We start from the raw sequence: 14,468 nt of genomic DNA, 5'->3' as shown, positions 1-14,468 counted from the left end.
TTTTTCAGTTTACAATGTTAGATTTGTGGCTGCATTTGAAGTTCTTTTTCACTTAAAATAAATAAATAATATAACTGACAAATGTATGTCAGATAATAAAAATACTCTAGTTCACTGTATGTTTTTCTTCTTGTTTTATTAAGGGATAAGTCTGAAGCACACCATAAATAATTCTATCAAATCATACAGGGCTAGTAGTATATATATATATACAGATACACACCCAGGTATCGGATCGGTACTCGGTATCGGCCGATACCCTGAGCTCAGGTATCGGAATCGGTAAAAGGGGTATCGGAACATCTCTAGTGTATATATATATATATATATATATATATATATATATATATATATATATATATATATACATATATATATATATATATATATATATATATATATATATACACATATATATATATATATATATATAGAGAGAGAGAGAGAGAGAGAAAATGTATATCTCTACATACAGAGGAATGCCATAAAAGCTCTCTTTACTTGACAAATACGATAATACATATGCAAGAATGCTTAAAGGTGCCCTAGAATCAAAAAATTGAATTTACCTTGGCATAGTTGAATAACAAGAGTTCAGTACATGGAAATGACATACAGTGAGTCTCAAACACCATTGTTTCCTCCTTCTTGTGTAAATCTCATTTGTTTAAAAGACCTCAGAAGAACAGGCGAATCTCAACATAACACTGACTGTTACGTAACAGTCAGGATCATTAATATGTACGCCCCCAATATTTGCTTATGCTAGCCCATGTTCAAGGCATTACACAAGGGCAGGCAGTATTAACGTCTGGATCTGTGCACAGCTGAATCATCAGACTAGGTAAGCAAGCAAGAACAATAGCGAAAAATGGCAGATGGAGCAATAATAACTGACATGATCCACGATATCATGATATTTTTAATGATATTTGTAAATTGTCTTTATAAATGTTTCGTTAGCATGTTGCTAATGTACTGTTAAATGTGGTTAAAGTTACCATCGTTTATTACTGTATTCACGGAGACAAGAGCCGTCGCTATTTTCATTTTTAAACACTTTCAGTCTGTATAATTCATAAACACATTTTCATTCTTTATAAATCTCTCGAACAGTGTGTAATGTTAGCTTTAGCCACGGAGCACTATCAAACTCATTCAGAATCAAATGTAAACATCCAAATAAATACTATACTGACATGATCCGAAGCATGCATGCAGCATACATGACGAACATCTTGTAAAGATCCATTTGAGGGTTATATTAGCTGTGTGAACTTTGTTTATGCACTGTATTATAGTCGAGAGCTCGGGGGGCAGGGAGCAAGAGATTTAAAGGGGCCGCAGCCTGAATCGGCACATAGTTAATGATGCCCCAAAATAGGCAGTTAAAAAAATTAATTTAAAACAATCTATGGGGTATTTTGAGCTGAAACTTCACAGACACATTCAGGGGACACCTTAGACTTATATTACATCATTATCTTCTTCATCACACAGTTATCTGTGCCATATAAACCACTGCATACCAAAGGTGATGATGATGAGGGTGATTGTGTTAACAGTGATAACAGTGACTGGCTATGATGACACACTCACTTGCGGAATGTGGGAATGCCGTGGATAGATCGTCCAGGTGATGTCCCGGAGCTCTGGCTACGTCCAGAGAGTAGACTGTCTGTCTCAAACTGGAAGGTTCCATCACAGTCATCTGGAATATCAAGGAATTCACCATCGCTCCACACCTTTACACTCCCGTCCATGGTCTGATATTTGATCTCTATGGAAATATTTGTCTGAAATACAACAACAAGAAGATTAATTATGAATATACAGTATGTCAAATTAATATGCCCAGTAAAAACTTCAATATTTAAGGCATGTCTATCTTTTTCAAGTGGACTATAATATAATATAAAATAATATAATATAATATAATAAAATATAGCAACTTAAAAGTTACATGAACAGATTTCTCACTAGCGAGGTAATAACGTCGCTGTTCTTGAAGCAGATAAACTTGCAGTTTCGCTATTAGTAGAGACACTGCTGCTGAACACTGTTGAGAGACGCGCACGTGCACAGGTAATTCACACGCTTAATCTCTCTCTCTCTCTAATAACTGCATTAACAACTGCATTAATTAGTCTGCTATCAATGGCTCAAACCTCCGTTATTAGCTCTAAAATGATGTTTTAGTATTAGCAACGGAGGAATGGGATGAGATGCGTAAGAAATTAGTCCTACACAAGAGAGTGTTTTAAGAACAAAAATCTGACAAATGGCTTGAGGTGTTGTAACCATAGTATAAGCAGAATAATTGACTCCATTCCACTGAATTATTAGAAAATAACGCACACCCAAGGCATTCAACAGCCCGTCATCATCAAGGCATGTCTAAATGTTTTTTCAAGTGGACTACTGAAAATAATATAATATAAATGTCTATAAGAATATGTTACAACAAACATAAACATTTATCATCTGTTATTGAAAATTAAAATATAATTGTCTTATTGAGCATGTTATTTCAAGTGGGCTTCTGAACAAAAATGAAATTTACTTTTTAATAAGAATATACAAACCCGATTGCAAAAAAGTTGGGACACTGTACAAATTGTGAATAAAAACAAAACGCAATGATGTGGAAGTTTCAAATTTCAATATTTTATTCAGAATACAACATAGATGACATATCACATGTTTAAACTGAGAAAATTTATCATTTTAAGGGAAAAATAGGTTGATTTTAAATTTCATGGCATCAACACATCTCAAAAAAGTTGGGACAAGGCCATGTTTACCACTGTGTGGCATCCCCTCTTCTTTTTATAACAGTCTGCAAACATCTGGGGACTGAGGAGACAAGTTGCTCAAGTTTAGGAATAGGAATGTTGTCCCGTTCTTGTCTAATACAGGCTTCTAGTTGCTCAACTGTCTTAGGTCTTCTTTGTCGCATCTTCCTCTTTATGATGCGCCAAATGTTTTCTATGGGTGAAAGATCTGGACTGTAGGCTGGCCATTTCAGTACCCTGATCCTTCTTCTACGCAGCCATGATGTTGTAATTGATGCAGTATGTGGTCTGGCATTGTCATGTTGGAAAATGCAAGGTCTTCCCTGAAAGAGACGACGTCTGGATGGGAGCATATGTTGTTCTAGAACTTGGATATACTTTTCAGCATTGATGGTGCCTTTCCAGATGTGTAAGCTGCCCATGCCACACGCACTCATGCAACCCCATACCATCAGAGATGCAGGCTTCTGAACTGAGCGCTGATAACAACTTGGGTTGTCCTTGTCCTCTTTAGTCCGGATGACATGGCGTCCCAGTTTTCCAAAAAGAACTTAAAATTTGGATTCGTCTGACCACAGAACAGTTTTCCACTTTGCCACAGTCCATTTTAAATGAGCCTTGGCCCAGAGAAAACGCCTGCGCTTCTGGATCATGTTTAGATATGGCTTCTTTTTTGACCTATAGAGTTTCAGCCAGCAACGGCGAATGGCACGGTGGATTGTGTTCACCGACAATGTTTTCTGGAAGTATTCCTGAGCCCATGTTGTGATTTCCATTACAGTAGCATTCCTGTATGTGATGCAGTGCCGTCTAAGGGCCCGAAGATCACGGGCATCCAGTATGGTTTTCTGGCCTTGACCCTTACGCGCAGAGATTGTTCCAGATTCTCTGAATCTTTGGATGATATTATGCACTGTAGATGATGATAACTTCAAACTCTTTGCAATTTTTCTCTGAGAAACTCCTATTTTTTTGCCGCAGCATTGGGGGAATTGGTGATCCTCTGCCCATCTTGACTTCTGAGAGACACTGCCACTCTGAGAGGCTCTTTTTATACCCAATCATGTTGCCAATTGACCTAATAAGTTGCAAATTGGTCCTCCAGCTCTTCCTTATATGTACATTTAACTTTTCCAGCCTCTTATTGCTACCTGTCCCAACTTTTTTGGAATGTGTAGCTCTCATGAAATCCAAAATGAGCCAATATTTGGCATGACATTTCAAAATGTCTCACTTTCAACATTTGATATGTTATCTATATTCTATTGTGAATACAATATAAGTTTATGAGATTTGTAAATTATTGCATTCCTTTTTTATTCACAATTTGCACAGTGTCCCAACTTTTTTGGAATCGGGTTTGTATATTAAACACTCACAGGTTTCACTAGCAATAAAGAAACTTGTCTAACCCAGACAAAACTTTTAAGCTGAAGAGAGGTAGAACAATAAGGTTTAGGTTAGGTGTTAGAGTTAAGTGTTAAGGTTAGGGTCATGTTAGCTAACCCATGTGGCAGTCTGTCAGCATCAGTTACCCTTTCCTTCTCATGTTTACAAACTCATTAAAAGGAACAAGGAACAATTTAGCCTCAGTCCAACTTATCCCTGTCAACTGCCTGATGGTCACTTCTCCCAGGGGTACATGTCGTACAAAAGGGAGAACCTGAGCCCTCGTACAGCTTTACTTAGGTATGACCCCTGCTTTAATTAACCAAGACAAATTTTAAGCTTTGCTGAGGTCTAATCTCAACAGAAATAACAAAAAAGAAACAGTGTTTTATAGTTTTTGCACAGTGTAAATACAAGTGGACCATCAATGACTAAGTTGCATGAAAGTAATATGATTTCACTCTTTAATAATATAAAAGTTTTTTTTTTTTTCACTCGATACTGTATGACAAGTTTAGATTGACTTATCTTGGTAATATATCCAATAGCTCCATAGCTAATTTTTCTGGAAAGTTTTTGTTTTTCTAGCAACAATGTTTTAAAGGTGCTCTAAGGGATCCTGGGTGGAGTAACTTCCTGTTGACGTTCGAAGTGTTATCAAACAAAACAGAGGCTAGCTAGACCCTCCCTCCTCCTCCTCCTCCTCCCCCTCCCCTCCGTGCTTCCTGAAACAGTCATGAATGCGCATTTAAAATCATCGACTACAGAGACCGCGTTTTTTTACAGTGTGTTCAGGGGACAGGCAGCTAGCGGATAGTGAGGAGATGTTTGCTGTATGTGACAAAAAATGTTTTAGCCTAAAAATGCATGACATCGCTTAGAGCACCTTTAATTCACACTTTGACAAAGTTTCAGGAAGCTTCTATTCAGCATCCTGGAAAATTAATGAATGACACTGCATAGCCCTAAGCAAGATAAAACACGAACAAGAACCAGCCAGTGATCACTATGCATTGTGTTGCATAACAGCTTTGACATTTTAATAATAACTCCTGTGTTGTTCTGTAAAAAGGTGGGCAGATAATGAAAGCGTTGAAAGTTTAGAGGAAATGATTTGAGAAAATGTAACAAATTTAGGCATGTGAACAGATCGTTTCTCTCACTGCGTTTAAAGGTCCCGTTTTTCGTGGTTTTTTGAAGCTTTGATTGTGTTTATAGTGTGCAATATAACATGTGTTCATGTTTCGTGTGTAAAAAAACACAGTATTTTTCACATAATTTACTTATCTGTATACCGTTGTTTCCACTGTCATAAAAACGGGCTGATGACTTCCTTGTTCTATGAAGTCCCTCCTTCAGAAATACGTAACGAGTTCTGATTGTGCCAGCGGTTCCTGTGTTGTGATTCGACAGCAGCTTAGCGAACCTTGCCCGGAAAGGTCACGCCTCTTACCATAACGTGGAGATGCACGCGCTCAGTGTTATTGTAAACATGTCTTTAATTTTACCCTATCAATTTGAGCCGGAATCAGACCCGGTGATTGGACTGCGGGATGAAAATAACAGCGTTTCGACGACATGGCGACAAACACACTCTACAAACGCAACTCTTGTGTATTCCTGTGGGCGGAGGTTAGTCAAAAAACTGTTTTAGTGACGTCATTAAAGAAGGAAGTAGAGGGATGTAGTCCAAACTGGCCGTTCGATGTAGGCGACTTCTGTTAAATAAAATATCTCGCTTGGCATTGAACTTTGAGCTTTAAAATTTTACAGATTTTATTTATACTCTAACAACAACATTACACACTAACTAAAGTTTGAAACATGGGATCACGAAGAACGGGACCTTTAAAACAAACACTTCCCTTTACAATAGTCATGCCATTTAAAGTCACAAATAAGTTACTTTTGAAAGTTGCATTTATAAATCACTTAGTTCAAAAATGTTTAAAGGAGCAATAACCAAACTGGTAAGATTTTGACTGAAAATGCAGCAGCTACAAGAAGTGATAAGATTAGCAAGAGTCAAAGGAGGTTCAAAGGAGAAAATAAAGGCCTCTTTATACAGCAGACTTAAGGCTGCTCTGTGCCTGCTTAGAATTCTATGTAAAGACATACTGCTGCATAAAAGCCAGACCAAACTATGCCTGCTCTGACCCACCTCAGTCCCTAGTGTCAAAGTATACAGTTGAAATTGCTGTGTAAAGCATTTATGCCACCTCTGAGCAGCAAAAAAGACACCTAAATGCCACTTCAGAAATGCTTCTGTGCCACATTTGTAGTGTAAATTTGACAAATATAAAAGCTACACCAATACATTTCCTTTATTACCGAGTATCCTGACACATAGATATGAGCAGGACCCCTATAGAAATCAACCTGCACATGATAGTGGATATCAGAGAGAGAGAGAGAGAGAGAGAGGAAAAATAAAACAGAGTTATCTGAGTACTCTCTTATAGCCTCCGAGTAGACATGTAACCATGACAACGATGGTTTTATGCAAGTTGTGCAAAGCTAGACCCTGTGGTGAAATATGTGAATGGATGTTTTTGTGAGTGGGTGTGTTATATGAAAAAAGAGCATTTCTGATCTGTCAGACCAGAACAAAATCATGCACACGCACTGTCTGCAAACCTCACGTCTCACCCGTATGGCTGTGTTATTGTCGTCAATAAGAGTGTCAGACACCTCCAAGTGACCTTCCTCCACCACCTTCTGCAGAACCATGCGGAAAGTGCCAATTAACCTGCGAACACAAAAAAAGTTCAGAGAGTCAATTGTGTTAAATAACAAACTAACACTTTGGTCTGACCCAATGTGCACTGAACTTGTAAGGGTGGTGAGGTCGCAGTGAGGGAGATACACTGTGACAGCTACAAAGAGCATGTGAAAAATACCAACACAGTTTAACACATACTGTACACACACACACAAATATGTGTCTCTGTACATGAAAATATAGCGAATATTTGAAGTATGTACAGCTGAGATGAATATGATGAACATCAAAGATAGAGAAGTCTTTACAGCTGTTTTATATAGTTTTTTTTTTTTTTTTTTTTTTTTTTAAAGTACTGCTAATGCTATTAGCAGTTAGCCATGATAAAGATAATTTAATTAATAACACTTTACAATAAGGTTCATTAGTTAACATTAGATAATGTATTAACTAACATGAAATAACCATGAGCAATACATTTTTTACTGTATTTTTTAATCTTTGTTAACGTTAGTTAATAAAAATAGCTGTTCATAGTTTGTTCATGTTAGTTCACAGTGCATTAACTAATGTTAACAAATACAACTCTTGATTTTAGTAATTTATTAGTAAATGCTGAAATTAACATTAACTAAGATTAATAAATGCTGTATAAGTGCAGTTCTTTATTAGTTCATGTTAACTAATGTAGTTAACTAATGTTAACTAATGAACCTTATTGTAAAGTGTTACAGATTTTTTAAATGTTTTTGAAATAAGTCTCTTATGCTCACTAAGGCTGCATCAAAAATACAGTAATATTGTGAAATATTATTCAATTTAAAATATTTTAATTTTCAATTTTAATATATTTTAAAATGTAATTTATTCCTGTGATGTAAAATTAAGTTTTCAGCCATTACTCCAGTCTATAATATGACAAGATCCTTCAGAAATTATTCTAATATGCTGTTTAGGTGCTTAAGAAACATTTCGCACTATATTCACAGTTGAAAACGGTTGTGCTGCTTACTATTTTTGTAGAAACCATGATACATTTTTTTCAGAATTAATTGATGAACAGAAAGTTCAACATGTTAGCATTTATTTGAAACTTATGTAACAATGTAAAATTCTTTACAGCCATTATATTTTGTCCTTGCTGCATAATTAATTTCTTTAAAAAAAAATAAATAAAATAAAAAAATCTGTGAGTGAAAATATCTGATAATAGTGTTCAATTGGACATGTGATTTCAGCAAAACAGCTTTTATTAGACTACTAAAATGCCTGGACTTGGGTTACATGATTTTTAACATTTTTCAAAAGCATTATTTATTTATTTATTGTCTGTTAGGAAACACATACTGAGTGCACCTTTAACAGAAAAACAAATAATCTTGAAAGTACTAGCAAATTGGATGTATTGTTAAAAAAAATCACATTATTTTTTGTTTAATCACTATTCTACATACAGTATATAATATCTGAATACTGTCCCCTTTGTGAATCATTGAAACATTTTCTAACAAAAAGGGCAGTTTAATTTCTTTATTACCAGCTGCAATCCACACAAACACATGCTTTTTATGTAACCACAATGTCTGTTGTGAGTTTAGAGGCATACAGACTCACAAATCTAGACACAAGAAGATCAACAAACACTGGGAGATAGGGATGTGTCTTTGTTCTGCTTGTTAACTCAACTCTCTGTATGAAAAGTGACAGGCAGTGAACAAAAGCAATCAGGAACTCTGGACTGACCAATTAAATGCCACATGTAGTTAGCTTACATACGCTCTCTTGTCTATTACTGCATATATTACTGCAAGAGAAAGACAGGTGGGTGTATCCATGTAGTCAGTGAATCTGATGAGAAAACACGTCAAATTGCTAACACTTTTAGCACCTGCCTCTGAGCTACAGCTGTATTCAGATGTGAAATGACACACTCAGCACCGATGTTCATCCAGAGGGACTCGATGAAGGAAAAGAGACCATTGTGATTGATATGCGCCCAGTTCAGTGGTGAAATGATGGCTTTGTGACCGTCTATGAACTGCATGCATCCACAGGTGAATAATTCACTGATCCTAGATCAGGTTCTGGCTCCCGATCAACTTTTCTAAAGACCCCACATACATTATTGATCCTCTGAACAAACAACAGACAATTGACTTTCATCTGCTCCATAATTTACTGCGTCCTGCCTTGTCAAGTCCCTTCTCTTTTATTGGAGAGGTCAGAACCAGAGAATTCACAACAGTTTTTCCCATGTTCTTTTCCATTTTTCTTATATGAATTTTGTTTTACAGTATATCGATACAAATTTAGACATCTTCTAATGATTCATGCAAGTTGATTTCAGATGAGATCTTAGTAATTTGTGTCCTAAATGATAATTGTAAGTATTTCTGACTTATTTTTACTACTTAATTGTTTTTTAAATATTTTTAAAAATGTACTGTTATTGTGAAGACCACTTTAGAGGAAGATAATGAGCATTTCTTCTGTTGAAAATGGAAAAAAATAACTCACGGTCATGGCAGAGATGTATCTAATAGAGAGAAAATACCAGGCAGGAGTTTTCATTTCGTTAGTGAGTAATATAATGAGTGGCTGTGTTGGAATTCTGAGCTGGAATTTAAAGTTCTTCTGCACATTCTCTGCAGTTCTGCAGTCATCAGTGGCGGATCCTGTTAGCCGCAGTGTTCTCTCCTGAACAGCTCTCCCTTCTAGTGACATCACTAAATTAAATGGATGAAATTGCACCCCAATTCCTGATATACATCCACTGACATAAAACATTACATTAAATCACACCCAGGCTTACTTCTAAACCAAACTATCTCATCAATACTTTTAAAAAAAATAGTGACTATTTAAAGCACATACATAGGCTACTTGAATGTTTTTGAAAGAAGTCTCTTGCCTTATTTGATCAAAAATACGGTAAAAAAAAATGTAAATGTTTGTGAAATGTTTTGAAAAAGTTAAAAAGCTGAATTATCAGCAGCCATTACTTTAGTCTTCAGTGTCACATGATCCTTCAGAGATCATTCTAATATGCTGATTTTGGTGCTCACTTATCACAAATGTGATACTTTTTTTTTCAGAATTCTTTGATGAATAAATGAATGAATGAATGAACAGCATGAAACAGAAATCTTTTGTAACAATATAAATGTCTTTACTGTCCCTTTTGATCAATTTGATGTGTCCTTGCTGAATAAAAGTATCAATTTATTTTTCTTTACTGACCCCAAACTACATATTATTATAGTATTTCTTCTCATATTATCTTTAATTGCAGGATGGCATCCTAATAATGCTATAGCAGTCATCTACAACGTCACCACCTGGTGGTCAGTTGGTCATGAAACACCAAAAGCAATGTTGAATGAATCACCATTAATTCTGAATTACTGATCTTCCCAAGGCTAGAAAATGTTCAGCTCTAAATGTACTGTACTGTAAAGTCTGAGCTACACATCGGACTCACACCTGGTGTTTTGTCCCGATCTACTGAGTTTGCAAAGATCAGGATCAGGTCAGCTACGTAATGCATATGATGGATAGAAATTACATCTGTAAATAACAAACAAATATCTAATGAGTGGCGCGGTTGACATATGTCACAGGGCCATGTGAATTATTCAGCAGATGCTCATCTTATACATTGTGATCTATTCACAGGTGTCACTCACACCACAAAAGATGTCTCTGTCTGGACTCAAAACAATGCCTATGGTAACAAAACAAAGTGCTGACCAATGATTGTACTACAATTAAATTAACTTAATAGTCATGATAGATTTTTCTACTGATGCTCAGAACAGCTGTTTATTTACTTCGTCACGTTGATGTAGCCAGACCAAATTAACCATATACACTCGCACACACCAACTCACACTGACGTCTGCATCAGCAGAAGTGTCACACCTTTCAGGCCACAGAATTTGTTCAGTGGAGAACAGCTAGTAATGACTGTCAGGCTTTCCACTACCTCTGGAGGAAGACGGTGGATGGAAAAACACCACAGCACTCCTTCAGAGTATAGTGGGAGAACAACTTCACAGAGTGAATACCGACAGGTACAGGCTCAGAAAAAAAAAGCTGCACTGCACCCCTTCAACAAGTTTCTAGAAAATACTATAACCGGAACTGACTGGTGGACCTCTTTTCTGACACTGCTCTCTCATTCATATCTCGGAAATGTTATAAAGTGTAAATTAGAATTGGCATTAATTAATACTACCACTAGCACTTTTATACTACCACTCTACTAAAGTCAAAATAAATTATTAAAATAATATTTGGAAAATATGATATTAATATTTTTATATAATATATTTATATATGGTATAAAATTATAGGTAACACTTTAAAAGAAGGTCTCATTTGTTATCATGTATGTATTAACTAACATGAACTAACTGAGCAATACATTTGTTACAGTATTTATTAATCTTTGTTAATGGGGAGTAAAAATCCAGTTGTTCATTGTTTGTTCATGTTAGTTCATGGTATATTAATTAATGTTAACAAGTACAACTTTTGATTTTAATAATGAATTAGTAAATGCTGAGATTAATAAATGCTGTACAAGTATTGTTCATTATTAGTTAATGTTAAAGGGATAGTTCACCCAAAAATGAAAATTTGATGTTTATCTGCTTACCCCCAGCGCATCCAAGATGTAGGTGACTTTTTTTCTTCAGTAGAACACAAATGATGATTTTTAACTCCAACCGTTGCAGTCTGTCAGTCAAATAATGCGAGTGGATGGGAACTTCTACTATAAGAGTAAATAAAATTTGCACAGACAAGTCCAAATTAAACCCTGCGGCTCGTGACGACACATTGATGTCCTAAGACACGAAACGATCGGTTTGTGCGATAAACCGAACAGTATTTATATCATTTTTTAACTCTAATACACCACTATGTCCAACCGCGTTCAGCACTCGTTAGTAAGGTCTGATCGCGCTCTGACAGCGGCAGTGATGTCTCACTCTCATTGAAGTATATGCGCGAGACATCACTGCCGCTGTCAGAGCGCGATCAGACCTCACTAAGCGAGTGCTGAACGCGGTTGGACATAGTGGTGTATTAGAGTTAAAAAATGATATAAATACTGTTCGGTTTATCGCACAAACCGATCGTTTCGTGTCTTAGGACATCAATGTGTCGTCTCGATCCGCAGTGTTTAATTTGGACTTGTCTACGCAAGTTTTATTTACTCTTATAGTAGAAGTTCCCATTCACTCGCATTATTTGACTGACAGACGGCAACGGTTGGAGTTAAAAATCATCATTTGTGTTCTACTGAAGAAACAAAGTCACCTACATCTTAGATGCGCTGGGGGTAAGCAGATAAACATCAAATTTTCATTTTTGGGTGAACTATCCCTTTAACTAAAGTAGTTATCTAATGTTAACTAATGAAACCTTATAGTAAAGTGTTACCAATTTTTATATATATATATATATATATATATATATATATGAAGGCTATGATTAGGTGGGCCATCCCTCCTGTTATCATGTGCAACATTTCAAAATACCCAAAAGGCTCAAACCTTCTACACTGCTACTGGACATTCAAAAAAGCATATGAAAACCAGCATTACAAAGAGAATTTATGAGTTATGAGGTCCTGTAAATAACAAAGACATTGCTAAACAAACAAGCGTTAGTTTGTCTAAGAGAATATTTAAATAGCCAATGCTTTGTTGCTAGAGTTTGTTTGGAGACCACAGGTTGAAGCCATGAATGTTAATTACCTGAAATAAATGGAACTGTATTTAGGCTTTATTTATAGCCTTGCTCCTCTCAATATCTTGTTTAGATTCATTTTAGACTGCAATAATCCTTCTATGTGTATAATTGATTATATTGTATTTTCTAATGATATCCTCTTAAATCTATACAGAAGTCCGTCAATAAATATTATACATTCAGAAGCAAGTATATTACTAGGCTGCAATCTTTTTTGAGCTGATCTGAGGTCACATAGCAAATATATTGAATTCTCATACCTGTTAGTGAAGACTTTGCTGTAGTTAAACACTTGGATCTCCAGCATCTCATCCCCATCCACTTGACTCCCAATTGGCCATCGGAATGCCTGGAAAACAAACCAAACAAAGCCAAAAATCAATCTGTTCAATCTGTTTAAACAGAACCGTCCACTTGTAGACATTTCCATGCTAATTATTAGGGGTGTGACGAGACGGGTATCTCACGAGATGAGACAAGATTTTTACACACTATTTTTAAGAAATCCTCAATGGCGAAATACATGACTAGAAAAAAATATTCTGTAGGTGTATTTGAAATGTTTTAACTAATCATCTTGTAATGAATGTAATTTCAGTTCTACTTTCTGAGTATGAATTATCATATGCAGTAAAATACAACAATACTCAAGTACTGTAAAAGGTTTTGCCACTAACTCAACTGACTGACTTCTCTCCTGTATGATTTCAGTCTGTTCAGACCTTACTGTACATGATTTATGAGCTTCTACAACTTTAGACCTCCTAACTGAACTCCTTTCCACAAACTGATCATAAAAACAGTATAAATAAAAAGGGTAACACTTTACAATAAGGTCTCATTTATTAACATTAATCAACATCAACTAACAATGAGCAATATATGTGCTACAGTATTTATTCATCTTTGTTTATGTTAGTTAATAAAAATAGTCATTCATTGATAGTTTGTGATAGTTCACAGTGCATTAACTAATGTTAACAAATGAAACCTTATTGTTTGTGCTTAATAAGATTAAGAGAAAACTCATTCATTTTTATGGTAACACTTTACAATAAGTGCAACCATAATCGCACTCTCTCAATATTCAAAGTGCAAATAAGACCAACATTTTTCTTTGATACAGAGCTAAGAGATGGTTACAACTACACTGCCCAGCCTAAAATAGCTTTCATGTTGAGAGATATTTGCATTCATCAGGGAGCCTCTTTCAAAATGCGGGGTATTGAAATCGCGTTTGAATGCGCGCTTGCGTTTACTTTCACTTTCAGCGATCGCGCGTAACTCTGTAAATATGGAGCGGCGGCGACCGTTATCCACCTGCATTAAATGTTTTTTATTTAAATACAAAGCAAAACGACAGTGGGTGCGTAATGTAAACGTAGTGGTAGCATATTCTTTCCTAATCATCCTAACACTCAGTCATGGCAATATCACAATACTTTTCGCCTCGACGAGAAATCTCGTCACATTATAGTCTCGCGAGATCTCGTGACACGAGATGCTTGGGGATCTATACGGAAGCCCATTTATGCTTCAGAGTAAAATATAAAAAGTTAATTGTGAGATAAATTTTAAAATAACAAATAGTCACTTCATGAGATATAAAGTCGCAATTACAAAAAACAGTCATGAAGTTGCAAATGTGAAATATAAAGTTAAACACTGCACCATTAGACTTCTCATATCAAACCAAACAACTGAATCATTATTTATAACTGAATCAACTAATTGCAATTGCTTTACTCTTACAACCAAAGATAGAAATACACTAGTCTCAACCTAAATACACTAAGTTCAGC

At 35.7% G+C, this 14,468-nt stretch overlaps 1 protein-coding gene across 17 annotated transcripts in view; it reads right to left on the bottom strand.

Moving 5' to 3' along the window:
* Positions 1–14,468, bottom strand: part of otofa (otoferlin a) — a 93,476-nt gene that overhangs the window by 42,522 nt on the left and 36,486 nt on the right. For all 17 annotated transcript variants that reach the window (XM_048206860.1, XM_048206861.1, XM_048206853.1 and 14 more), the window contains exons 3-5: positions 12,927–13,015; positions 6,834–6,933; positions 1,600–1,796 (exon numbers count right to left, since the gene is read on the bottom strand). In XM_048206860.1, coding sequence (XP_048062817.1) covers positions 1,600–1,796; positions 6,834–6,933; positions 12,927–12,973 — 344 coding nt within the window. In that variant the 5' untranslated portion in view covers positions 12,974–13,015. The remainder of the gene's footprint in view (positions 1–1,599; positions 1,797–6,833; positions 6,934–12,926; positions 13,016–14,468) is intronic.

Source organism: Megalobrama amblycephala, linkage group LG11, assembly GCF_018812025.1.
Source record: "Megalobrama amblycephala isolate DHTTF-2021 linkage group LG11, ASM1881202v1, whole genome shotgun sequence".
Classification (NCBI taxonomy): domain Eukaryota; kingdom Metazoa; phylum Chordata; class Actinopteri; order Cypriniformes; family Xenocyprididae; genus Megalobrama; species Megalobrama amblycephala.
Note: the sequence above shows the minus strand (reverse complement) of the source record. Positions and strands in the feature narration are given on the sequence as shown.